Source organism: Podarcis filfolensis (genome assembly GCF_964270895.1).
Source record: "Podarcis filfolensis genome assembly, chromosome: 15".
NCBI lineage: Eukaryota > Metazoa > Chordata > Lepidosauria > Squamata > Lacertidae > Podarcis > Podarcis filfolensis.
This window is the reverse complement of record NC_139618.1, coordinates 11400045-11427055: the sequence shown is the minus strand read 5'-3', so window position 1 is coordinate 11427055 and position 27011 is coordinate 11400045. Positions and strand designations below refer to the sequence as shown.

Genomic DNA, 27011 nt, shown 5'->3' with positions numbered 1-27011 from the left:
AGGGACAGTAGACCGGCCCCCTGCTGAAAAAAGTTTGCTGACCCCTGTCCTAGTTTGACACACTTAACCACTGCACCACACTGCCTCTCATGTGCCCAGATGGTTCCCCAATCCAGGCCAAGACCTGCTTAGCTTCAGCAATTTGGTAGACTTGTTTGTCTTCAGACAGCGGGACTTTAGCAATATAGTCTAGCAGCTTGCAAATCATTTGAGAAAGTGTCTCTCTCAGTCTCTCTGCCCTTGAAATGAAACCTCCTCACTTGAAGGCCGTGACTTCCATACACTCAGGATTCTCCCACCCCATTGCAGTCAGCAAATACCTTGCATTCAACGAGCCTGTCCTACTAGCAGAGGGATCAAACTTGTCAGTGGCTTTTAAATCAAACGAAGGGCCCCTCCCCATCCCTATACGCATTTATTTGAGCAGCATTTGCAGAAATGATGGAGATGAATAAATCTGCTTACTGGTCAGACGGTGTTCATCTGTTTGTTTTTCTGTGTTTGCTGCTACGCTTTCATTCCTGGGTCTGCACCCTGTGGCTAAATGGCATCTGCAGCCGGGTTCTAGTGGGGCCATGGAATTAGTGGCCTAAAGCCATCATTATTGGTTTAGCTGTCTGCTTGAGAGTGCCTGCAGGGCAGGGAAGCTGCCACTCCGGACAGGTCTGTTGTGCTGCTTGTGTGGAAGATAAATGCAGCTTGAGAGACTAGCCTCCCCTCCTGGAATATTTGCATCCCAAATGGACATTAGAGAAACTTGCAACTAAGAACGTGCATCTGAGCTTGCCTATTTCTTCCTCCTTCCCAATCAGTTTTCCTTTCCTGCCATACCTTTTTAGGTTGTTATCATGAGGGGAGCAACTGCCACCCTGGGATCCACACACACACACACACACACACACACACACACGTACCTTGTCTCCCAAACGCCTTGGGAGTTGAAGGTCTCTGGTTACGAACTTAATTCATTCCGGAGGTCTGTTCTTAACCTGAGGTACCACTTTAGCTAATGGGGCCTCCCGCTGCCACTGCGCTGCCGGCGTACAATTTCTGTTCTCATCCTGAGGTAAAGTTCTTAACCCAAGGTACTATTTCTGGGTTAGCGGAGTCTGTAACCCAAGGTGTTTGTAATCCAAGGTACTGCAATATATATATATTGCTGAGCAGTGGGACAATTAAAAACCCCCATCAATAATAGACATGGGGTTTTGAAATGTACTTGGATAGATTTGTTTGTTTGTTTTTTAAACTAAATCAATTTGATGGTTGTGCTGGAAGATGGAGTAGCAAAAAACTCAGCTTTCTTATGTTTCTCATAAAGCTGCTTTTCACATTCAGGCTACATACACATTACAACTTGAAAGGACAGTGGAAGCACATTCCCCCCCCCAAAGAATTACGAGCACTGTAGACCCCTCCCAGAGTCACAGTTTGCAGTAACCCATAATCTTCTGTTCCCAGAGTTCTGTGAGGGTTTGTGTGTTTTGAATGTGCTTTGAATGTAGAGTGTGTGCATAGCCTAATAGTTAGGCTGCAGCCTAATTTAGAGAGGCCAGGACAGATAGTGTAGCCCTGTCCACCAACAGATGGGCCAGTGGGGAACCCACTGCCCCCCGGAATCTGATGCCTGAGGTCAAATCCACGCCATACATTCAAAGTGCTTGTACCACTTTAATAGTCACGACTTCCCCCAGAGAATCCTGGGGACTGGAGTTTGTTAAGGGCGCTGACCTCACAACACTGCAGTTCCCAATCCCTTTAACAAACTCAAGTTCTCATTATTCTGCATGACTTTTGCAGTTAGGAAAGTAGTGGAGAAATACACTGAAAAATGTAGAATGAACGATTAATGGGGAGACGTATAACCTGCCCACAAGCAATCAAAATGAACGTTTCATAAAGACACCAGCTGTGCACACATGACTTTTTACCCCACCGCATTCCCTCCACCGATGTTTGAAGCCAAGCGGACATGATGTTAGCCACAATCCAAATTCATCCTGTAGTTTCTGCAGAAATTTCCCTCTGTGATGTGTTTTCCTTCGATCCAGCTTCCATCTGATTAAAAACAGAAGTTGCGGTTAAGCTGAGGTGTGGACAATTGAGGCAACAGTTGCACATGCCCAGATGGGATTTGGAGACAGGAATTGCAGATGGGGGAACAAGTCAGTAATGCTCACCAGGTGAAGAAATCCCCACCCTGTCTTGTACAGCAATGTGAAAATGCATCTTGAAATGCATCTGGGGTGGTGTGAGAAACAACTTTACTGCATTTCAAGCTGCTGAGGTGTACCTAGTGCTTGTCTAATATCCTCATAAGCTTTATGTGAACAAATTGGGATGAATGCTCGATTCCTTAGATCTCATAACCTTTTTTTAAAGGCTCAGATAAAACACTTTCATCTCCCAACGTGGTTCAGGTATCATTGTCTCATGATCTTTTTGGGTGGTGCCAATATATTGTAAAGTCGAAAATCAACGGAGAGGAAAACGACACACTTGGTTAGATGTGATTATCTTGACCAATCTGTTAGAATATTATGTTAATGTGAGCAAATGCAAAAGTGAAATTAGATACCATAAACTGCAAAGTTCTGTTTCCCTCTCGTTCTCTGGTAACAGTGGCCAGGGCTAATATTCTGCCAGAGCTGGTTTGTTTTTGTTTGTTTTTTTGCAATTTGAAAACCAACCAAATTAGCGTCAAAATCAGTGAAGCATCTCAGAATTGCTTTGGAGTTGTGTCAAGCTTCTTCTGACCCCAAGTTAACTTTGATTCTATCTTAATCTTTTTTTCCTTTTCTGTATGTTTATGTCTTTAAAAAAAAACTTTGTAAAATGTTTTGTTTGGTTCCTCTTCCCCCCATATGATTTTTCAGGTTGGCGGAACAAAAACTGGCGTCGTGCGATATGTGGGGGAGACGGATTTTGCCAAAGGGGAGTGGTGTGGAGTGGAGCTGGACGAACCTTTGGGGAAGAACGATGGAGCTGTTGCCGGAACAAGGTAGGAGGGCGCCACCGCCTGTGTCCGTGTGTGCAGTGTCCGTGTGTGCAGGGTTGTTCTTTTGCCCCGGAGCTTTTCTTGTGAAAACCTGCTCCTTAGCGCCCAATCAGAGTCAGGGTCAATCCAGGTTTCCCGGTGATCGCCGTCCGCTCTGGGTTTTCGCAGGGAAAGCTGCAGAGCAAAAAAGTACTGTATTTTTCCGTGTATAAGACTATATTTCCCCCCAAATTTTTAAAGTTTAAAATTGGGGGTCGTCTTATATACTGAATGTTGCAATTGTTTATTTATTCATTTTGCGCTCAAAAAATAGGCGTCGTCTTATACATGGGGGTGTCTTATACATTGAAAAATACGGTTTGTGCTTGGACACAGAGCTTTTAAGCGCAAATTGTTCCTGGAAAAAGCAGAAGAAAGGTAAGTGAGGATAAGCCCGGAATGTTTCTGCAAGCTAAAAGATACACATTTTAGAAATCCTTCTCACATATAAATTATTATTTGCTGAATTTGTTAGTCACTTAAATCGCCCAGGGCAACCTAAAGTGACTTACAACCAAACGGACAATAAACCCCACATACATATATTACAACCAAGGGGAAAGAGAAGTGAATTAAAAACATCCTGCGCACTTCTGACCTACCCTGATGGTCTAGGTTTCTATGTGCCAAAGGTTTTATGCAGTGGTGTAGCCTGGACCACCTCAGTCGTGAATCAGGTGTATCAAGCCACTCTCAGACCGGACACTTATGGGGAGAGGCCTAGGGCAAACAGAGATGCCTGGAGGTTTCCTGATCTTCTGACACCTCTGCAGATCCGTCTCCCTGGCAACCAGCCGAAGGAGATGCTTTAGCCGAGAGGCATCCAAAGTCGCTTGGAAATGGCAACCATAAACAGCTGCTTGCAAAGGACACCCATTCAGCTCTCAGCTCTGCAATTCCCCACCTCTGCCTCCCACAGGCAGAGAATTTGGGGCAGCTGCCAGCTGCTTTTGTGCAGATTTTGAGGCGGCGCTCTGGAACAGCTGCTCACATCTGGGTGAGATGTTTGGCGTGCCTGCAGAGATCTTCACTTGCCTTTTCAGTGATACATCACTAACAGCTTATTTAGTCAGCTGAGCTGCCTGAGAAAAGGAATAACCCTGCCCTCTTGGCCCAGACGTTGTCATCTGCTCTGCTGCCACGTCTGATATTTTTTTGGTGGTGTGTGTATGTTCATTTTTCTTGGGTGGGCTTGTTTTCCTAGGCAGTTGGGATCTGTATAACCAGGGCTATGTATTATAAGGAGAGTTTTAAGAACTGGCACCTGAGCAAGGTTTCCCCCTCTTCCTCTCCCATTCCCCCTTTTTTGAGGTTGTAGACTTCTCATTTTTCCTAGCCATTGTTGAAAGTCTATTATTATCATCACCATCACCATCAATTTATTAATTGCCTTCTGAAGAACTATCTCAAGGCAACGTGCGCAACAGATAATTGAAAACACAAAACAGCAAACCTTTGAGGCCCTTCTTTGTGTGCCTCTTCCACGAGAGGGTGGCAACACGAGAACAGGCCTTCTCTGTTGTGGCTCCCTGTTTGTAGAATACTCTCCCCAGAGAAGTTCGCCTGGTGCCTTCAAAATTTAGGCACCATGCAAAGCGTTCCTCTTCAGCCAGGCCTTTGGCTGATTGACATCCGATGCCCTTTTAAATGTGTTGAGGGAAGGGGGATTCTTGGTTTGTTTTTCTTCTTATTTTTAATATAGGATGTTTTGCTTTTTATAATGTAATTTTACATTGTGAGCTGCCATGACATCTATGGATGATGGGTGGTATACAAATTTAATAAATGATAATAATAAATGATGATGAAGGTGCCCTGGGATCTACGGATGAGAGGCGGTATACAAATATAATAAATGATAAAATTATTATAATTATTATTATTATTATTAATAATAATAATAATAATAATAATAATAAACAATGAGGGCAATACAAGATAGGTGCTCATGGCAAAGATCCATTTATCCAGCTGGGAAAGTCTATCAGGACAAAAATGACCGACTGTGTTTTGGGATCCCAAGTGGGGGATCTGGAAGCATGGAGCAGGAATGTAACCTCTGCCTTTCTTTTCAACGCCAGGTATTTCCAGTGCCCGCCCAAGTTTGGCCTCTTTGCTCCCATCCACAAGGTCATCCGCATCGGCTTCCCGTCCACCAGCCCGGCCAAAGCCAAGAAGAGCAAGCGAATGGCCATGGGCGTCTCGGCCTTGACCCACAGCCCCAGCAGCTCCTCCATCAGCTCCGTCAGTTCAGTGGCCTCCTCCGTCGGGGGAAGACCCAGTCGGAGCGGGCTGGTAAGGAGTGGCTTCCATTCGGGAATGAGGGCTTGGGCCTCATCCCCGCACCATAACTTTAAGGCACTATGATCCCACTGTAAACAGTCATGGCTTCCTCCTCCAAGGAATGCTGGGAAGTGTAGTTTGTTAACGGTGCTGAGAATTGTTAGGAAACATGCCCCCCCATAGAGCTGCAGTTCCCAGAGTGGCTGAACAATCAACCCCTCTTTTAAGAAAGAGAGATGGATTTATTTACAGGCGGCGGCCATTTTGCGCACATCTAACTGATGTGCGACCGCCGACGCGTAGGTCATTTTAGACCTGGAAGATGGCAGAACAAGGGTGGGGTGGGCTTATGCATGCTCTTCCCATGGAACCCCCATGCAAAATGGTTGCCGCCTTTTTGCATTTCATACATTCATAGAGTTGAAAGGGTCCCCCAAGTGTCATCTAGTCCAACCCCCTGCAATGCAGGGATAAAAGCATCCATGACAGATAGCCATCCAACCTCTGCTTAAAAAGGAGAGCTCACAACCTCCCGAGGGTGTCCATTTATACCCCACCTTTTTCCCCTCAGGAACTCAAGGTGACGTACATGGTTCTTCTCCCTGTCCTCAGTTAATCCCCACAACAGACCTGTGAGGTAGGTAGCTGGCCTGAGGTCACCCAGTGAGCTTCATGGCTGAGTGGGGATTTGAACCCTGGTCTCCCAGGTCCTAGCGCAACACTTTAACCACTACTCCACACTGACTAAATCATAGTCCAGCGTCCTCTGGAGGGCTTGGGGAGGGCTGCTTCAGAGCGGGGGGGGGGGCCTATATACTTTCTTGTGAAGCTTGCCTGTGGCCCACAGTCTTGTCAATGTCAGACAAAGACCTGTTTATTTCCCCCGGAGCAGTTTAACCATCAGTCCCTCTTCCCTCTGGGAATTATAGCTCTGTGAGGGGAACAGGGACCTCCTAACGACTCTCAGCACCGAGCAACAAACTGCAGTTCCGAGGATTCTTTGGGGGGAGCCATGACTGTCAAATGATGCTTCAAATCTGCCCTGTGGATGTGGTCTAAATGCAACAACTTGGTGCTAAATATTACTATTGCAATGCAGACTTGTTCCACTTTCTCTGCTGGCAAATAGGTTTTTTTGCAGGCTCTTGTATTCTCCATGAAGGGAATAGGGGTGTTAAACCACAGAGCCTAGGGCTTGCCAATCAGAAGGTCGGCGGTTCAAATCCCCGTCATGGGGTGAGCTCCCGTTGCTCAGTCCCTGCTCCTGCCAACCTAGCAGTTCGAAAGCACGTCAAAGTGCAAGTGGATAAATAGGTACCACTCCGGCGGGAAGGTAAACAGCGTTTCCGTGCGCTGCTCTGGTTTGCCAGAAGCGGATTAGTCACGCTGGCCATATGACCCAGAAGTTTTACGCCGGCTCCCTTGGCCAATAAAGCGAGATGAGCGCCGCAACCCCAGAGTCGGCCACGACTGGACCTAACGGTCAGGGGTCCCCTTTACCTTTACCTTTAGCCATGAACTAGATTTTGGGGGCAGAGGGAGGGAAGCCATGTTAAAAGAGGAATCGTAGTGCTTTAATCTATGGTGTGAACGGGGCCTGTGTTTGGATGTTGGGTTTGTTGCAAAGCTGACGGACCGAATAATAGACCTGTCGTGTTTCTCATCTGAGCTTTTCCAACCTTCCTCCTCCTCCTCTTGCAGCTGACAGAAACTTCTTCTCGCTACGCCCGAAAGATCTCTGGCACGACAGCCCTGCAGGAGGCCCTGAAGGAGAAGCAGCAACACATCGAGCAGCTGCTGGCGGAGCGAGACCTGGAGCGAGCCGAGGTTGCCAAGGCAACCAGCCGCATCTGCGAGGTGGAGAAGGAGATCAGCATCTTGAAAGCACAACACGAGCAGGTAAGGGACTTGCCTGGGCCACCTCTGAGCTGGCAGAGAGGGATGAGAAAATCAGAAGCAGGGAATGAAGTGCTTTTTGTTGATCTGTGTGGTACTTATACCGAATCAGACCATTGATTTATCTCTTTCTTCCCTACCTTGAGATTCCAGGGATCAAATTTAATAATTAAAACAAATACCTCAAGGACCGTTTCTCCCCATATGAACCTACCCAGACCCTGGGATCATCTTCTGAGGCCCTTCTTCATGTGCCTCCTCCATAAGAGGTCCAGAGGGTGGCAACACAAGAACAGGGCCTTTTCTGCAGTGGCTCCCCATTTGTGGAATGCTCTCCCCAGGGAGATTCGTCTGCTGCCTTCATTATACACTTTTAGGCGCCAGGCAAAAACGTTCCTCTTCAACCTCTTCAACCTTGTGTCCTGAGTTTGAGTTTCTTCAAAGTCCATGACACCTTTGGTCATGGCTGTTCTCCAATTGGAGCTCTTGCAGGCCAGTGTTTCCCAGTTGTTGTTGTTTATACCACATTTTTCATAGATTTGCCTTGAGACAGTCTTTAAACCTCTTTTGTTGACCACCAGCATTGTGCTTTCCATATTTAAAAATATAACGGTGATATCTGTGTGTGTGTGTGCACATGCAGTCTCTATCTTGCCCGTTTGTGTGTTGCCTGTTTTGGGAGCTTTCTTTTCCTTTTCTTAGTACATCTCTGAAGCAGAAGGGAATTTGCAGAGGGCGCGAACCATGCTGGACAGGTCGCAGAAGGAGAAAGTGGAGTTGCTCAACCAGCTGGAAGAGGAGAAAAGGTATCCAAAATAGAGCAGGGGGGAGTGAGACACACAGCTCCCTTGCTTGCTCACACGCACAGAGAGGGATTTGATGTTGACAGCCCCAGCGATGGCACTTCCGGCTAGCAATGAGGGATGCTGAGAGAAACCTGACAGAAACGGGAGGGTGGAAATGCTGGTTTTCACTTATTTGTCTGGCAAAAGAAACTCAGTCCTGCAAGCATGATTGGCACCTGTCCTTTGGAACCCCAGCCCCCCACTGCATATCAAACTGTTGTTCTTTCGGCTCCTCTATCAACAGGCCTTCTAAAACCCAGGCGGCATCTGTCCTAGATCTGAATTGATTTGATGTATGTGATGCTGTTGTTTTAAACAGTTTTTTTATTCATAGGTTATTCAATGTTATTTTATGCAATTGTTTTTATGTCTCTATCTGCTTTATGTATGTCATTATATTGCCAATCTTGTTGAGATGTCTCGTGGGAAGCCGTTCAGAAATTTGGTAACGATGCTTTACTTAATCAGCGCGAGAGAGATTCAGAGGATTTTTTAAACACACCCCAAAAATACAGCCTTCATGCTAATGGTTTCCCCTCCCTGACTTCTTTTTTTCTGCCTCAGGAAGGTGGAGGATTTGCAGTTCCGTGTTGAGGAAGAATCCATTACGAAGGGAGACTTGGAGGTAATCTGTGGCAGCCCCACACTTTTTAAAATGCATGAGCTGAGTTGCCCGCGACCGTTGGGTGTCTCTCTCCTTCCCTTTGTCAGCCTTTCTGGTCCAGCCTTGTTTTAATAATAAACAGAGTTATATTGATTAGCTGCTGCCTGATGAAGTGCAGGGCTGGGACGTGTGTTTTCCGAACGGCTTTCACAAAGGACCGTTTTTGGACGACGTGCCACCGAGCTGACATTGCTTGCTTGTGCTTTGGGTCAATCAGGGGGCAAGTTTTGTTTAGTTTTGATCTCTTTGGAGCCTTTATTCTCTGGCGAGGGGGACTCAGTGCATTTATTTCACTGGAGGGGAGGGGGAAAAGCACATTGAATGCAGAGCATATCATGAGTGTTTCTAAGTTATGGATTGTGGTGGGTACCCTCTCACTGCCCTGCTCCTCTCCCAATTTTGTTCCAGTTTTGCCTGCTATTTAAACAAGTCTTGCTCTGCATCCTGGTTAGGAGTAAAACTGTATTGTTGCTTTGAGTGGGGGAAGGAGCAGTAGGAGCGATTCTGCGCTGTTAGGGTGATATTAAACTAAGTCACACTCAAAATAGACTGAATTTAAGCAGCTTAAGTACATTGATTTCAGTAGGACTACTCTGAGTTTGACAAACTTATCACCTGCGGAAAGAAAGGCTTAATGTCAACAGCATTAAACATGCTGACATACAATAAGGAGACATTCTATAAGGAGTTTTAATTAAAATCTAACTACTTTTGGGTGGAGGTAATTCGAAATGAGGAAAGCAGGATGCATTTATTTTTTGAATTTAAAATATATTTGTGTATCCTATTTGGAAAACGCTACTTTGGCTTGGTGTTCGTATGCTTTCCACTTCCTAAGTATATTAAAGAAGGGCAAAACTGCTTTGGAACTGTGCAGCATTCCCAAAGCAAAACTCGGATTGAAAGGTAAAGTGAACGTGATTCACACAGGGCACTTTGGTCCATAGAAGGAGGAGCACAAGGCTGAGAATGGCAGGTTCTCCGAAAAGCTGATTACGTCTGTACTTGAAGCTCTGAGGGAGAATTGCTGCAAGGGGACAGAGAGGGCTTGGGTCAAATGGAACCCTGCAATGGCAGGTTTGTCTCTACTACTCTTGGATGGAGACAGTCTTGAGGGGTCTGGGACGAGGCTGGTTTGGGGCGAAACACTCTCATTGCAAGCAATTATTTGCATGTGCAGTGGGACCTGAAGGAGCGTCTCCACCCCCATCGTTTTGCCCAGACACTGAGGTCCAGCTCCGAGGGCCTTCTGGCGGTTCCCTCGCTGCGAGAAGCCAAGTTACAGGGAACCAGGCAGAGGGCCTTCTCGGTAGTGGCACCCGCCCTGTGGAATGCCCTCCCACCAGATGTCAAAGAGAAAAACAACTACCAGACTTTTAGAAGACATCTGAAGGCAGCCCTGTTTAGGGAAGCTTTTAATGTTTAATAGGTTGTTGTATTTTACTGTTCTGTAGGAAGCCGCCCAGAGTGGCTGGGGAAACCCAGCCAGATGGACGGGGTATAAATAAATTATTATTATTATTACTACTACTACTACTACTACTACTACTACTACTACTACTTGGGATTGCCAGCAATTCAGGGTGAACAGAGCTGGTCCTCTGTGCTTGGTACCTTCAGGAAAGAGCACCTGGAGATAAATATACAGAATAGACGGGCGGTTGCCTAGGGCAGCAGTTTGCAGTGATAGGTTGTCTCATCTCGGATCAGGAGATGGGTGTCTTTACATTTACACTGTTAACTTTTGGGGGGTGCCTGCACATATGTGCTGCCACAGTTCAGAGAGTTGACCCGGAAGCTGTCTCTCAATTGCGTGGCAGTTGGCGCCACATGCTGCCTCTTGCTTGAGCAGACTTCCCTGCCCTTTCGGATCTTACGCTCTCTTTATTCTCCTGTTTGTGAACTGCCTTCCTTTGCCCTGTTTGCTGGAGAAGATAACGACGCTACACTTCTCCTCTTGTCCGTTCTCTTTATTTATTCCTCTGTTTTCTACTCTCTTTCTCCCTCTCCCAATTTTTTGTTTTGTTCTATTTTACCCCCTTTTCCTTCTGTGTTCTTTCTTTTATTTTCTCCTCCCGACCAGACCCAGACCCAGCTGGAGCATGCCCGAATACGGGAGCTCGAACAGAACCTCCTGTTTGAGAAGACACAGGCTGAAAAGCTTCTCAAAGGATTGGAGGACTCTAGGGTAATCTGTCCCTAATGCTCCCCACCCCGCAAAACGGTCTCATCCTGCCCTGCTCCACGCAACCCAATGCCTGTGGATCAGATTGCTTGCATCTGTTTTGATACCAACAAATCCTTAACCTCCCCCCCGCAAAAAAAGAACCACTTTTGTTTTCGTTTCTGTTGTTTTGGTCTTCAGCTTTCATTATTTCATTTATTACATTATATTTGCAATTTCCGCTCTTCCTCTTCGCCCCCTTCCCCACCCGCTCTCTCTAACGCCCTGCAAAGGGTTGCATTTTGCAGTTTTGCCTTCTCCGTGTCTGTAAAAGGCAAACCCCCTCCTTTTGGTTTTCTGTCCTTCAGCTTCTCATGCAACATGATAACCACCGGGACTGGAGCAAACCGCCATTTGCCATCCGATTTAACCAATCGATAATCAATCGCTGGCCGAATACAGGGGGCCATTTACCTGGCAGTGTGTGTGTGGGCTGTCACCTGTTCTCATTCCACCTGGGAAGTGAGGAGAAGGGTTTTAAAAACGATTCTCCATATATCCTCACCGACCCAAAAAGAGGGGTGGGATCGAGACTGGGAATGCCATTGCCACCAGCTTCCCAAGCAGCTCTGCCATGGAATCATAGAATTGTAGAGTTGGAAGGGACCCTTGAGGGTCATCTAGTCATAGCTGTCAACTGTCCCTTATTTGGCGGGAAAGTCCCTTATCCCAGCGCCGTGTCCCGCTGCTGTCCCTTATTGATGATGTCCCTTAAATTTCCCGGGTTTCCTCTCCCTCCCTCCCTGCCGGCCAGGGAGGAGGGAGGCTCCAACCGTGTTGCTTGGCTGCGTTGCTCACCCAATAAGGAGTCTAAGAACGACTGGGAGGTGGAGGTTGCGTGCCTTGTGCCGATCTAATCGGCTGCGTTGCCTGGGGACTCGCCTTTGCTCAGCGCTTCCCAGCAGAGAGGTGACAGTGGTTTTCCTTGCTGCATCCCCTTTGCCGGGTTGCTGCGCTGTGGGAACCACCGCTTGAGGCTTCGTTTGGCTGCTGCCTGGGTTTTCTGCCTTTGGCTCGGAGGGGCTCAGAAGTTGAACATACCTGTGTTCGGAAAATCCATTGTTTTGGCTGCTGATCCCTTATTTTCGAGGCTGTTGGTCTCTTATTTTCAAATCTGTAAGTTGACAGCTATGCATCTAGTCTAACCCCCTGCCGTGCTGGAATCTCAACTAATTGTCCATGCTCCTTGATAAATGGCCAACTGTATTCGTCCTTTCATCATCACAGAGCTCTTCAGGGCCCCAGGAATTCTGCATCGAAACCAAATGCCTGTAGTGGTGGGTCCGGAATCTAGGAATGCAGATTAAACTGGGCGCACGTTTGCTTAACTGTTAAAATGGACGTGGTGTTGGGTGCCAGGGTATCACTGGGTGCTTGAAGAAGGCCGTGCATCTCTGGTTCTCTGTCCGCCTGGGTCCAGTTCTGGCCTCCTCTCTGAGGCTTCCTCTCTGCCCCATCCTCTGGCTTGCTGAGCTGTTTGGAACTTGTGTGACTCTCAATTTCTGCGTGGAGGTCTTTCCAAGTTAGCTTCTTTCCTGTGCGCATTTATTTATTTATTTTAAGCACCTGCAGCCACTCTTCTGCTGAAAAGGCCCCTAGAGCAGCTTTCCTCGGACAAGGCAGTCTTTTGCCTGTTACGACACAAAAGGAAAAGGGACGAGGAGGGAAGAGGGGGCGGAATAGGTGACTTCTAAGCGACTCTGCAATTCTGTGTTTGCAGCCATGCGTGGATCTGGTGGGGTTGGTTTGAGATCTGTTCCTTGAGATTTCCTGCCTCTGAAAGTGCCTTCCTTCCATTTCTTTTCACCATGACTCGCAAGCCAAACATGCTGCTGCTTACCGTACCCCGCATTAAGCTAGCCAGCTGCTTCCCAGCCCATCATTCAACATTAACCATGGTCAGCAACGCGCTTCGCATCAGGCACCCTTCCTGACTCCTTCCTTTCTCGAACTCGGCTAATGCCTCCTTCTAACCGACTTGTCATGACTTGGTTTCTTTCTTCCTTTCTTTTTAAAAAGGGTGCTTCACCCTTTTACACCAGGGTAATCCATGTGGCAGTAGAGGGGACAAAGTTAACTGAGCAATGAGCAGAAGCAACGCCGATGTTACCTGGTTCACGTTTCGTTGTTAAGGGGTTCCTTTGGCCCCAGGAAGCAAGGGACCAAAGTTGGGGTGGGGCAGAGTGCTGATGTTTTCATTGATGGCTGTGCAATGGGTCACCGCTGTTCCCATTTGACAGGTGGGAAAGACTGAGGTTGATTGTTGGGGCAAGGTGTGTGTGCGAAAGAGAGAGCGTGTGTGAGCTTTCAGGAGCCTGTTGCACCCTGCCTTACAACACACTCGGTGCTGGCTTGCACACGGAGCAGAATGGGTGGGAAAACAGTGAGCACTTCATACTGCAGGTGTGGAAGGAATCTTTTTAAAAAGTCCTCTGTGTTTTGTCTGTCTGTAAGGCTGCCATTGTGCAGACACTTCTTGGAATAATTTTGTATACCACTTTATATGAATAACTGCAATGTTTTATATTACAGTGGAACCTTGGTTTTTGAACGTTTAGGAAATCAAACATTTTGTCTTTTGAATGCCAACAACCCAGAAGTGAATGCTTCTGTTTTTGAACACACCTCGGAAGTCGAATGGCTTTCAAGGCGTGTTTCTCCATGTTTTCAGTGGATTTCGACCGCCCATTACGCCTCAGTTGTCGAACGTTTCAGAAGTCAAACGGACTTCAGGAACAGATTACGTTTGACAACCAAGGTTCCACTGTATTGTTGTAATCTCCTTAGAGCAGTGCTGTCCAAACGTTTTTCAAAGAGGGCTAGTTTTGATGAAGTGAAGGTCCAAAGTTGTTGAGCTTTTTTTAGGATTGAAGTTGTTGAGGGTTTTTGCTTTTTTTGGGATTTTACCTCAGGAAATAAACTGCCACAGGGCTGGATTAAACAGACTGGCGGGCCGTATTAAGCCGCTGAAACAGACTTTGAACATGCCTAGCTTAGAGGGTTGCTGTTGCTTTTTTTTAAAAAAAAACAAACAACAGCCAGCCAGTATATAATTGTTGTTAAATTTAAATTCATTCTAATGGAGAAAATTAAAAATAAGGAAGGGAGGCCCAGCCTAATCCACTCCTAGGGACCCATTGTTATGGGGTGGGTTTGAGGTTTTTTTGGCAATATATGGCTTGCCTCCATATGTACACATGCACACACTGCTAACCACAGTGATGGGGGATTTCACAGCTGGTAATAGGCCATGCCAAGCTCTCCTGTTCCGGGTGCCAGCCAGCCCATTTTCCTTCTTCCAGGCTATTGACAGACATTCCTAAATTTGTGTCTTCGGTGTAATGCCAGTGGCAAGGATCCTTTACCTAGAAATATTTCTGCTATTGTAAAATGACATGGTTCTTTGAGAGAGAGAGAGAGAGAGAGAGAGAGAGAGAGAGAGAGAGAGAGATGTGAATGCTAACCCTGGTGCAAAAAAAGAAGGAAAAAAACCAACTCATACCTCCAAAGGAAGGTTCTGTTTGCATTAGCAATGTACTTAGACATTTGCCTTCCCTCTGCTGAGAGTCTTTTCATACAGCAGCCAGCTCAGTTTTGCCACCAAATTCCCAACTTTTAAAATGAAGTTTGCATTAGCCTCTTTCGCCTGGCGCAACCAGACATCCATTTAAAACAGGGATAGCGGGGAGAGCCTATGTTCCACAGATGTTGCCATACTACAACACTCATCACCCTCCGCACTGACCATGCTGGCTGGGACTGATGCTCGGCAACATCTGGAGGGCCACAGATTCCCCCACATGCGCCTAAAAATATATTGGGCTGTCTATTATTATTATTATTATTATTATTATTATTATTACTATTACTATTACCGTTAAGATACACGGTGTGAAAAGACCCCAAAAGAAATGGGCAAGTATGAAAAGGCAAGGGCTGACTTTGCGTATGTGCGTTTATTTTATCGTCCACTCTTCCAGCTGACTACGGTGGCCGAGAAGTCACGGATCCTCCAGTTGGAGGAGGAGCTGGCCTTAACGCGAGGCGAGGTGGAGGAACTCAGGCAGTGCTTGAAGGACACCCTTCCTCCGGATTCTCCGGACCACAGCCTCGGCTTGCAGACGGAGGCCCTGCGCCTCCGCGACCAGCTGCTTTCCGCTAACAAGGAGCACCTGAAAGAGAGCAGCCAGCTGAAGGAGAAGTACGAAAGGACGCTGAAGAAGCACCAGCAAGAGATCGAGAAGCTGAAGGCCCTGAACGAAAAGTACTCGCAGGAAATCGTGGACCTCAAGCAGAAGGTCCAGCAGGCCACCAACGAGAACATGGGCCTCATGGACAACTGGAAGTCCAAGCTGGACACGCTGGCATCCGACCATCAGAAGTCACTGGAGGACCTCAAGGCCACCTTGAACACAGGCCCCGACAGTCAGCACAAGGAGATAGTGGAGCTGAAGGCTGTGGTGGAGAGCATCAAGTTGGAGCACCAGCTGGAGCTGGAGAACTTGAAGGCCAAGCACGACATCGAGACGGCCGTCCACATCAAGGAGAAGGAAGGCCTGAAGCTGAAGGTGCAGGAAGCCAAGGATGAGGTGGAGGAGAGCGACAAGAACTGGAAGCAGCAGCTGGAGGCCAAGACCAACCAGCACCTGTTGGAGCTGCAGGACCTGAAGGATAAGTGCCGAGACGCGGATCTCCGAGCACACGAGCTGGAGAAACTTCACGGCGACTATGAGGATCAGGCGCAGGCCATCGCTTTCCTGAAAGAGCAGATCGCTCTGGCCGAGAAGAAGATGCTGGACTACGAGACGCTGCAGAAGACGGAAGCCCAGAACAAGCAGGAGATCCAGCGGCTGCAGGAGAAAGTCCTTGTGCTGGAGAACAAGCTGCAGTCCACAGAAGCGCTTCATCCTTCTCAGCATACCAACGTATGTTGACTGGCCTCTCTCTCGGCAGCTGGTTTCCAGCACCTTCCTCCACCCCCTCCACCCCCCCACTTTTTAATTGTCTTTAAAACTCCTGGATGCATTTACAAAGATGTTAGCACACGATTGAGGGTTTGAAGCTGGCAGTAATGTTTTCTCCAAAACCAGGGCCATCCCTAGTGTTAGACAAAGGGAGGCAACAGCCTCAGGTGGCAGACATTTCCAAACGTTCCCCTCTGTTGTAGGACATCCTGCCTACGCATTCTGTCTTTGCAGGTCCAGATTAAAACCTTTAGAGACCCTAAGCACTTAAAAGATTTTGGTGCCCCCGTATATATCCAATTCAAAATATAAACAACAATAAACCATAAAATAGGATTTTATTTTTCGAAATGAAACGAAACCTAATGCAAGATACAAAGCGATGTTTATTGTCGTTTGCTTCCACTTCTAAAAGAATGGTAGGTTTGGAGGAGCAAAGGCAGAATGAGAAAGTAAGGTGGGAAGTCTAATAAAGACAAGGAGTTTGTTCTGGGTCCAGGGGCAGAACGGAAGCCGGTGACAGCGTCTGGGGAGACAAGGAAGCAAACAAACAAATGAAAATGGCATAGCGCAATACAGACCTGCGTAAGGAAGAGCCATAGCTCGGCGGCCGACTGGCAGGCTGTTCTGAAGGTGGCTCTGCCTCTTGGGTCAACAATGGCTGTTTTCAGGTCCTGCCTTTATCAGAGCCCTGATCCACCTTTGGGAAAGAGCCCTAGTTTCATGTCAGAAAGCCCTATGCTCAGTCCCTGGCACTTCCTGTTCAGAAACATGAGGACTAGAGTCTTGCTTTTTATGTAGGTGGTCAGTAATTCAGTGACAGAGCACTTGGTTTCAGGTTTAGTCCCCAAGGGCAGCTCCGGGGAGGAGTCCTGCTTGAAACTTTGGAGAGCTCCTGCCAGCCATTGTAGGCTACCCTGAGCTAGATGGACCAGTGGCCTGACTGTGCAAGGCAGTGCCTGTCCTAGGTGCTTCTGACCACAGTCCCCTGTTCCTTTCCCTAATATGTTCGCAATCCTTCTGACGTCTGGGGAATGTGTACATTGGCCAGTTGTGCGCATTCTCCGTTTGATTTGCATGAGCCAAGGTGCACCCGAAAATTTTACGCTTGCGTGTTTTTACCGTTTGTTACAGATGATTGAAACCAACGACATTTCAGAAGAGAAGATCAAGATGAAGCAGACCATGGAAGGTAACTCACCCTAGAAATCAGACAGGCTGTGTTAAGTTTCAGAGGCCAGCCTAGAAACTGGCTTAATTTCAGGAGGCTATGAATGTCACTCTAATGTTTCTTGCTTCTGATGTTTGAGCCTATGTTTTCAGTTTTGCGAATTGTGCTATTCCCCACCTCCCTGTAAGCAGCGCCGGATTTACGTATAAGCTAAACAAGTTATAGCTTAGGGCCCCACTCTCTTGGGGCCCCCCAAAAAATTCAAAGGAAAAAACCACCTGGATGTACATTTCCAAAATATAAGATAAAAAACAAATTACATAAAACCTACATACAGCAACAGTCTTATGTGTTGTGTAGGCTCCTATGCTGTAAGTAATGGGCCCTGTCTGCTAGCCTGCTCCCTAAAATATCACTGGTTTGCTCATTTCTATATATAGGGCGCCTACTTTCTGCATGGACTGGTTACATGGCAACATGTGCAAATGGCTTTAGATCCCTATTAGGTCCATAGATGACCATATAGCATATATTCAACACAAAAAACATCGACAATTGGTTGTTGACAAAGGACAGCTGGACATATAAAAGGGCCCCATTACCTTTAGTAGCTTAGGGCCTCATTAGTCTAAATCTGGCCCTGCCTGTAAGCTACATTGAGACATATAGTGAAAATTGGGGTGTTAATCCCTTAAACAAATGAATAAATGAAGCCCCTAATAATATAAGCTTGCAAACGTAACAGGTGACCCGACTCCCTCTTATCCTCCTGCAGATCTCCAGGACAAGCTGAGTAAGAAAGATAAAGAGGTGTCATCACTTGTCTCCCAAGCAGACACGCTAAGGACTCAAGTAAGTGGTAAGTTTGCTTAGGCTTGTGTTGGTCAGATTGACAGATAATTTCAGCCGGGGGGGGGGGGCGAGGGCGGACATCCATTTTAGTCCTCACTTTAATGGAGGGGCCAAATCCACATCTGGGCTGTACCACTTTAGAGCTGAGAGGAGGGCTCTCACACAACTGATGTGAATCGCCTGCACATGGAAACCAAGCAGCTCAGGGAGAAAGCAAAACTAGGGCCCTTCTCTGTGTGCGAAACCCAGCAGTCGTTGCTGGAAGGAAAGGCCAGCTTTTAGTATGTGCTAGAGGCCGAAATTGTGAAAAGTTGTATTACTGATGGTTGATGGCTCATAATGCTGGTGTTTTTAGAATAATACAATAAAATTATGTATGATCAGAAAGACGGTGTAAGGCAGAATAGAATGCAACAAACGGTTTTGAATGATCCTTATTCTATAAAAAGTTATAGCCAGATAAAAGGAGTTATGCTCAGAAAGTTGTGAAAAAGGTTATTTCATCACCGTTTCTGTTAGTACTTGATGTGGGAAGCTTTTGCTGCAATTACAGCCCTGCAGCCATGTCCCATGGAGCGAACCAAGGATTATAGTTCATCAGGTGTTATAATGTGAAACCAAGATTGGATTATTGATTCTATCAATGGTGATTTATTCCTTGGATACTTTTGACTAACAAGTTTCTTTAATCGGCTCCACAAATTTTCTATTGGATTCAGGTCAGGGCTATTACACTCTGTCACTGGTCAGTTTTGAGTTAAGGAAATCCACTTCCGGTTACATAAGACAGACATGCTTTCTTTTTCTGGTTATTTGGCTGCAACATTTGATAGAAAAAAGATAATCCAACGTAGGGTTGCCATATTGCAAACAGTGAAAATCTGGACAGAATTTATTTATTTTAGCTTGGGGGGGTGTGCAAAAACTTTGATGTTTTTAAGCTAATATTATTGGAAATCGGCAAAAGCGACACTGCCGACACTGGTTGCCATACGTCTGGATTTTCCCGGACATTTTTCCGATTACTGCCCAGATGCTGCTGCCGACTGCAGTATTCCGGATGTGTCCAGAAAATTCTGGACGTATGGCAACCCTAATCCAACACTGTTTGTTCCATTATATCCTGCATTGAACTATCTTTCTAATGATGTATAATTTTATGGTATTAAAGACTGATGTCATGAGCCATCAAACCTTAGAAATACAAATTTCCTTAAAGCTTCCCACGAGTTTGACCACTAGTATGGTCTCTCACAGTCCCTATGGCTGTAACAGCCTGAACAAAAGAAGCCTTTAAAAAACACACCCAACCCCAAAGAAAGTGTTTCAGATTAGCTCTACCATTGATTTAATACTTCTGCTGATAAAAATGCCAGCCTGTGTACAAACCCAAGTACAGTGGTACCTCAGGTTACATACGCTTCACGTTACTGACTCCGCTAACCCAGAAATAGTGCTTCAGGTTAAGAACTTTGCTTCAGGATGAGAACACAAATCATGCTGCGGCGGCACACTGGCAGCGGGAGGCCCCATTAGCTAAAGTAGTTCTTCAGGTTAAGAACAGTTTCAGGTTAAGTATGGACCTCCGGAACGAATTAAGTACTTAACCCGAGGTACCACTGTACACAGAAAACTAAGAGAATTTAATTCTATCATGTTGCATTAATACCCTGCTTCTCTTCCATTGTGCCAACCCTAGATGATTACAACTCAAAAGACACAGCACAAAAGGAAAAGGGTTGGGAGGGAGGAAGAAGAAAAAAGAAACGCAGGCACGAATTCTGTGCAGTCCACCTTCCTTCCATCATGGAACCCAAGGGGGCATGCATGTGGTTAACCAGAACCAGACCTGCTTAGCTTCAACAAGATGGTGGCCTCAGATGACAGTGTGGAATGAATAGACGGGGACAGAGATGTTACTAGGGACTTGCCCTCTTAGGAAGGTGAAAGGGCCCCCTCCTGTGGTTGGGAGGGCCCTGGACAGGATGTTGAAGGTTGCATTCTGTCCTTATCCATGTCTTTCCAGGGAAAGGCCAGGTTTGGTGCTTATGACATCAGAATGTAAGATAATCTCTCCTGTTCTCACACTGGCCAGCCAGGTGCTCCTCCTCCTGATTGCAAAAGTGCTCCCACTATCTGCAATTTCCAACAACCAGGATTGAGAAGGGCTGCACTTACGAGGAAGTCAGAGTAGGGTCATGGCAGCCACAGAGCAGGGACCGCAAGCTCTTTAAGAACAGGGCTGGGCTGCCAGATTTGCAGAACTACATTTCCCATCATCCCTGACCAACAGGGGCTGCTGCGAGTTGCAGTCCAGCAAATAATCCAGAGGTCCACTGCAGTTCCTGATCCCTGTTTTAGGGAGGAGCTTGCGTTGCCCTGCCTTGATGAGAGAGAGAGAGAGAGAGAATCTGCTTTACCTTGTCTCCCCCCACCCCCCTCAAACGCACACACTTTCCTTTGCTCCGGCAGCCTTGGAAAACAGATGCAGGAGTACCGAGAGGAAGGCAGATTCTCTGTTGAAAGAGAAGAAGAGGCTGGAAGCCGAGCTGGAGACGGTGTCTAGGAAAACGCACGATGCTTCTGGCCAGCTGGTCCTCATCAGCCAGGAGCTGCTGAAGAAAGAAAGGTCAGTCTCCTCCGTCGGCTTAGCAACCCCACCTTCAGCTTCCAACACCTCCTCTTCCAGTTCACCCACTCATCGTTGTCCCACCACCACTCCCTGAGCTCTGACCCTCCTTTTTAAATAATTTTTTATAAATACAATGCAAGTACAATATGGGCATGTCTTTAAGTTAACACCTTACATTAAAAACCTGACGGTACCAAATTATCGAAGGTTATTCACCAAAGGCAGACTAAACGTCTTTCCTTCTGCAGTGTTGGATGGCAGATGGAGAGGAGATCCCTACCAGGACAGACTTTGCTCATGTGCTCAAGACATTGATTCTATAAAACCTATTTTGCTGCACTGTGCGAAATATGAGCAAGCCAGGGCTGAACTGATACTACGCTTGCTGGTACCTCTCCCAGGAAAATCAGAGGCTCACTATGTCAGGTTCCTATTGGAAGACCGGACAAACGCTAGAACATTAGCAGTTGCAAAGTTTTTATCGGTGGTTGCAAGAACCAATGTTTCCTATCTTTAAGTCTGAACAAAATGCTTGTTTAACCTGGAGGTAGGCTGTCTGAATTGTGCATTGCTTTGTAACGATTTGTTGGGTCTCTGGACTGTAATAAAGATTGATTGATTGATTATAATTTTTTATTGGGTTTTTAATCATTTTATACACATCAAACATAACCTTTTTGAACATGCAAATACAAGGTTCTTTTGAACCTTCAGACCTCCTTCCCTCCCTCCATGGATTCCATGTTTAAATTTAAGTTTGCCGCATTTTTTACCATTATCTATCTATTAATTAACCGTAATTATCATACATAATTCCATATTACAAGTGTCTTTACATCCCTGCCAAAGATTTCAACTGTTTACAGTGGTCTTTTCAGTAAATTACAAATTTACTCCAATCTTTAGTAAATACTTGATCTTCCTGGTTTCAAATCTTTCCTGTCAGTTTCGCCATCTCCGCATACTCCCATCAGTTTCATCTGCCATTCTTCTTTTGTTGATACTTCTCCTTCCTTCCATCTCTGGGCTAGTAGCATTGTCGCTGCTGCTGTTGTTGCGTACATAAAAAGTCTTTTATTTTATCTTGGTAACCTGTTAGACCTAACAAAAAGGCCCTGAGCCTTCTTCCCTTGCCAGTTCCTCAGCTGGTTCCTCTCAGCAATCCTCTGTGTCTAACTAGTCCTTGACAATCCTTGAATAGCTGCCTGGCAAAGCTCTCCCCCAGCCTTCGGACAGTGAGAGGGCACAGTGTGTGTGCAGAGAGCACTAGCAAAACGTCTGTGGTAAAGCCCCCTTGTTGATGTTCTCCTGGCTCTCTCCCACCAGGAGCCTGAACGAGCTGCGAGCTTTGCTCATGGAAGCCAACCGCCACTCCCCTGGGCCCGAGCGGGACTTGAGTCGCGAGGTGCACAAAGCCGAGTGGAGGATGAAGGAGCAGAAGCTCAAGGACGACATCAAGGGACTCCGGGAAAAGCTGATCGTCCTGGTGAGCTGGTAGAGAGCTGCGCTGGGTGCCCAGAGCATTGGGGGGCTGTGGCGGAGGGCTCAGGGGCGTAGCAAGGGGGGTGCGGTGGGTGCGGACCGCCCCAGGTGTCCCCACTCACCACGGGGCCTGCAGTACGCCCAAGCCATGCATCTCTCCTGGGAGTGACATGGTGGCTTGGGCGCCCACAGGCTCTGCGCTGCCCCAAACTGTCTTCCCGCTACCTCCCCCTCCCCCCTCCCCCGCCACCTTCCCCCCACCTCCAGGCGCAGGGCACGCACACGGCCCCAGGCGCCCAATCGGCTTGCTCCACCACTGGGAGGGTTGAAGGCTGGAGCCACATGACGCTGGGCCGCTGCAACGCTCTCTCTCTGGAGCTGCCTTCACGAGTGGCCTGGAAACTTCTATTGACTAAAAAGGCCACTTGTCCCACTGTACCCCTGAGCTTGGGTCCAGTTCATTGATTCTACGTGTTGCCAGACTCCAGCACCCATCAGCTCCAGCCATTATGGCCGATGGTCAGGAATGATGGGAGTTGTAGTCCACCAGCAACAACTGGAGGGCCTCAGGTTCCCCACACAATTCCAAGTGTCGCCATTGGCATCTCAGGCCTTTGCAGGAGGGCAAACTGCGGCCTGAACTCGTTTTATGAGGCCCCCCCCCCATGGCGGCGTACACACCATACATTTTAAAGCACACACCCCTCCCAGATTCTAGGGGACCACAGTTTACCCCTCGCAAAAGCTACAGTTCCCACAAACTACCATTTTTGGGATTATGTTGGGAAAACCGTGCCTGTTTGAAGTGGTATGATGCTGCTTTAAATGTATTGTGCAGATGGGGCCTAAACTAGGTCCATATTCATTTCAGCAGATCTCCTCTTGAGTAAAACTTAGCTGCAGTGATTAGTTAATTAACTGGTCGGATTAATCTGATGACAATATTTAGATTGCCCTGGATTAATTTGGCACCAGATTTTGTTTTCTGCATTATCACTTGGTCTTATTCCTATAAAATATCCTTTAAAAAAAATAATCAGATGGCAAGGAGAGTGACTTTTGGTCTTTGCTTTGGTCACGTAGAAGATAGAGGAAACCTCCTTCTCTGTTGCTCCAGAGGGGAGGCTTAGGCTCGAGGGGTGGAAATTGCAAGGAGGCAAATGCTGGCTAAACATGAGAGGTGAATTTTCCCAAAGAGCAGGAGCTGTTGGGTGGTGAAACAGCCTGACTTGTTGGGAGTGGTGGCTTCTCCTTCTCTGGAGACATTTAAGCAAGGATGCCAGGGTTTGCAAGATCTGGCATTGATCCAGGGATGAGAATAGATGACTCCCTGGGTTCTCGTCAAGTGTGCGTTTCTAGTTTTACGGTTGTTGTTCTTTTCAAACAGCATCATCTAAACTAAAGAATATTCCCTCCCTACTTAAAAAATGATTGATTGGACGCTACCAATTATTATAATTGATGGATTCTCGTACGATCAATAATTCTTTTCATGAGACTTTTTAAATCGGGGAGGTAGTAACTCCTCCTGCGTCATTAAAACGGCAATTTCTGAGTGCCACCCACCCACCCACCTTGTTATGAGAAACATCATAAACTGTCTCTACTCTGTGCTTTTCATTTTACACTTGACTGCCGAACTCTCTAGTGGTAAAGAGTTGTATAAAATGCTATGGAGCACAGCTACCAACAATCCCCATTTAATTAGTGTTTGAAGGACTCAAAGCACTTATGGTTTGTTTGTTTGTTTGTTTGTTTGTTTGTTTGTTTGTTTGTTTGTTTGTAGTATTAACATGTAATTATCAATAATCTGCACAACAGCCCTGTCTTTCATAGAATCATAGAGTTGGAAGGGACCTTGAGGCATGTCCAAAAGGTCGATCGCAATCTACTGGTCAATTATGGGGGTGTCCGTGGTCGATTGCGACACCCCCTGGTGTGTCACCCAAAAAAAAAAACCAAAAACAAAACCTCAACAACTTTTGCTTCCCAAAAAAAAAGCTCAGCAACTTAGGCTTCCTAAAAAAGCTCAACAACTCCTGTCCATTCTCCAGTGACAATGGGCAGATCACTGCCTGTTTATTTAAAAGACTGAGTAGATCACAGTCTCTAGGATGTTGGACATGCCTGATCTAGTCCAATTCCCTGCAATGCAGGAATATACATTTGTCCCATATGGGGATCGAACCTGCAACCTTGGCATTATCAGCACCACACTCCAGCCAACTGAGCTGCCCATGGTAACTGAGCAATGCCGTATTATTATTACAGTGGTACCCCGGGTTAAGTACTTAATTCGTTCCGGAGGTCCGTTCTTAACCTGAAACTGTTCTTAACCTGAAGCACCACTTTAGCTAATGGGGCTCCCGCTGCTGCTGCGCCGCCGGAGCACGATTTCTGTTCTCATCCTGAAGCAAAGTTCTTAACCTGAAGCACAATTTCTGGGTTAGCGGAGTCTGTAACCTGAAGCGTATGTAACCCGAGGTACCACTGTAATCCCATGTTGCAGAAGTGCCTTGCCTAAGGACCTGTTCCTGAGTGCATGGCAGGAGGCCAGGACTGGCGACTTCTGGTTTCACCATCAGCCCCTTGTCCGCTCTTCAGAAGGTTCCTCCTCTGGATGAATAGGCCCCAAATGTTCCTGTTCGCTTCTTTATTAGAGAGCTGATTTAATATTTGTTTAAATCTCACCTTTTGTATTTTAACACAATAATACTGTTGTTAAAAAACAACAACGTATCTCCTCCAGGATAAAGAGAAAGCAGTAACAGACCAGCGACGATACTCCCTCATAGACCCGTCGTCCGAGTCCGAAGTCCTCCGGTTGCAGCATCGGCTGGTCAGCACGGAGGACGTCCTGAGGAACGCGCTGGAGCAGGGCCAGCAGATGGAGAAGCTCGTGGAAGCCATGAGAAGCTGCTCTGAGAAAGCACAGGTGGGTGTTCCCCGCCACATGGACTCTCTGTTCCCCCCACCAGGCAGATTCCCTCTTTTTTCTTTTTTAAATTTTATTTATGCTTTTCAGGTTTATACATTTCACTAATTTTGTAATCATTTTTAACATTTCAAAACTTGACTTCCTTCCCCCTCTTTCTGCGGTTCCTTAAATTTATTTTTAATACCTTCTGCATATCCAAACTTAATTTGCTCGACTTTAAATATATACTTTTACAAAACTGCAGGTTATTACAATAATCCTGCCAATGTTCTTATCTGTTTACAATTTATCTGCAAATACTCAATAAACTATTTCCATTCTTTTATAAAAAGTTTCTTATCTTGATTTATTATTCTTCCGGTAAGTTTCGCCATTTCTGCATATTCCATAAGTTTTTGTATCCATGCTTCCTTTGCTGGGACTTCTGCTTATTGCCATTTCGGGGGCGAGTAACATTCTTGCCGCTGTAGCATACATGAATAAGTTTCTATACAGTTTAGGTGGTTCTGTCCCTATAATTCGCAAAAGAAAAGCTTCTGTGTTGTCTTATACAAACGTACTTTTAAACATTCTTTTCAATTCATTATATATCATTTCCCAGGCAGATTCTCTTGTCACCTTGTCACCTGGGTGTCCGACTCTAGGGTTGTGCGCCCATCTCACTTAAGAGGCTGGGGGCCAGCGCTGTCCGGAGACACTTCCGGGTCACGTGGCCAGCGTGACGAAGCTGCTCTGGTGAGCCAGCACCAGCGCAGCACACGGAAACGCCGTTTACCTTCCCGCTATAAAGCGGTACCTATTTATCTACTTGCACTTAGGAGTGCTTTCGAACTGCTAGGTGGGCAGGAGCTGGGACCGAAAGACGGGAGCTCACCCCACCGCGGGGATTTGAACCGCCGACCATGCGATCGGCAAGCTCTAGGCGCTGAGGTTTTACCCACAGCGCCACCCGCGTCCCTTAGCCACAAGTTATTTCAGTTGTGCCTCTTTCTGTAAAGGGGAAGATTGCCATGTCTTTAGCTTATGCCATTATTTTTCATAAAATAAGCTTTAATGCTTTTCTCTTTAATCATCTCACATCTGGATTTTTGCAGCACATAAAATCACTCACTTTCATTGTTCTTTGGCTATTTTTGATGTACCTTCTGATTGCTGTGCGTCCAACTTACCTAATACACCACCTCTTTCCATCACTTTTTCCACCCCACCCTCTTTCATTTTAGACTATTGGGAATTCCGGATCTGCTAATGGAATCCACCAACAGGAAAAATCTAACAAACAAGAGGTGGGTGATTTGAATCATCTCCCCTGCACGGCTTCCTCGGTTTGCTCTGCTTTTTAAAAAAATACTTGCTGCAATTTACTCACACAATGAGCATAATAGCACTAGTTTAGGGGCAGGGGAAGTTAGAAGAAGAGTTAAGAGGGTCTGTGCGGCCTGTTGGCTCGCGGGTCAGGCCTAGGGCCTGAGAAACCGGCCTTCAAATTCCCCGCTTGGCCATGATGCTCACTGGGTGACTGGGTCACTGTCCGTTACCCTAACCAACCTCACAGGGTTCCTGCGAGGATGAAATGGGGTGTGGAAAGAACTGTTTTCACCACTTTTGAGATGCCTGGAGGAAAAAGTGGGGTAGACGTTATGTTGTAAATGGGGAGCTGGATCCGTGGGAAGGAACTGCCCGTCTGCCATCTCACCTGCTGTGACTCGGACATCTTCCCTTGTCAGCACAGAGCTGAGCTCTTCTGGGAATAAACCAGGCAACGGGTGGCTCTATTGACCTTGTCTCCATGTCCAAGGAAGCAGAGGCAATGGTGCAAAACAGAGCTTGTGTGTTCAACTTCTGTGGAGTACTGCCCACTTCCTTGCACAGTCCCAAACCTCAAGACATCAAGGGGATTTTTTGTTTTTCTGAATGAAGAAGAGTTTGGATTTGATATCCCGCTTTATCACTACCCGAAGTAATGGAAGGAGACTGATCTAGCTCTTTGGCTAAAACACCTAGGCTAAGCCAAGTGCTTGGA

At 46.7% G+C, this 27011-nt stretch overlaps 1 protein-coding gene across 6 annotated transcripts in view; it reads left to right on the top strand.

Moving 5' to 3' along the window:
- The window catches only part of CLIP2 (CAP-Gly domain containing linker protein 2), a 69823-nt gene that overhangs the window by 41271 nt on the left and 1541 nt on the right, over positions 1-27011 (top strand). For 3 of the 6 annotated variants that reach the window (XM_083587538.1, XM_083587540.1, XM_083587539.1), the window contains exons 4-16: positions 2877-3001; positions 5119-5332; positions 7022-7219; positions 7919-8022; positions 8626-8686; positions 10809-10913; positions 14930-15874; positions 17048-17105; positions 17860-17943; positions 20409-20565; positions 21895-22054; positions 24800-24985; positions 26212-26274. In XM_083587538.1, the coding sequence (XP_083443664.1) occupies positions 2877-3001; positions 5119-5332; positions 7022-7219; positions 7919-8022; positions 8626-8686; positions 10809-10913; positions 14930-15874; positions 17048-17105; positions 17860-17943; positions 20409-20565; positions 21895-22054; positions 24800-24985; positions 26212-26274 (2460 nt within the window). The remainder of the gene's footprint in view (positions 1-2876; positions 3002-5118; positions 5333-7021; positions 7220-7918; positions 8023-8625; positions 8687-10808; positions 10914-14929; positions 15875-17047; positions 17106-17859; positions 17944-20408; positions 20566-21894; positions 22055-24799; positions 24986-26211; positions 26275-27011) is intronic. The other 3 variants (XM_083587541.1, XM_083587542.1, XR_014541906.1) reach the window with 2 other exon arrangements.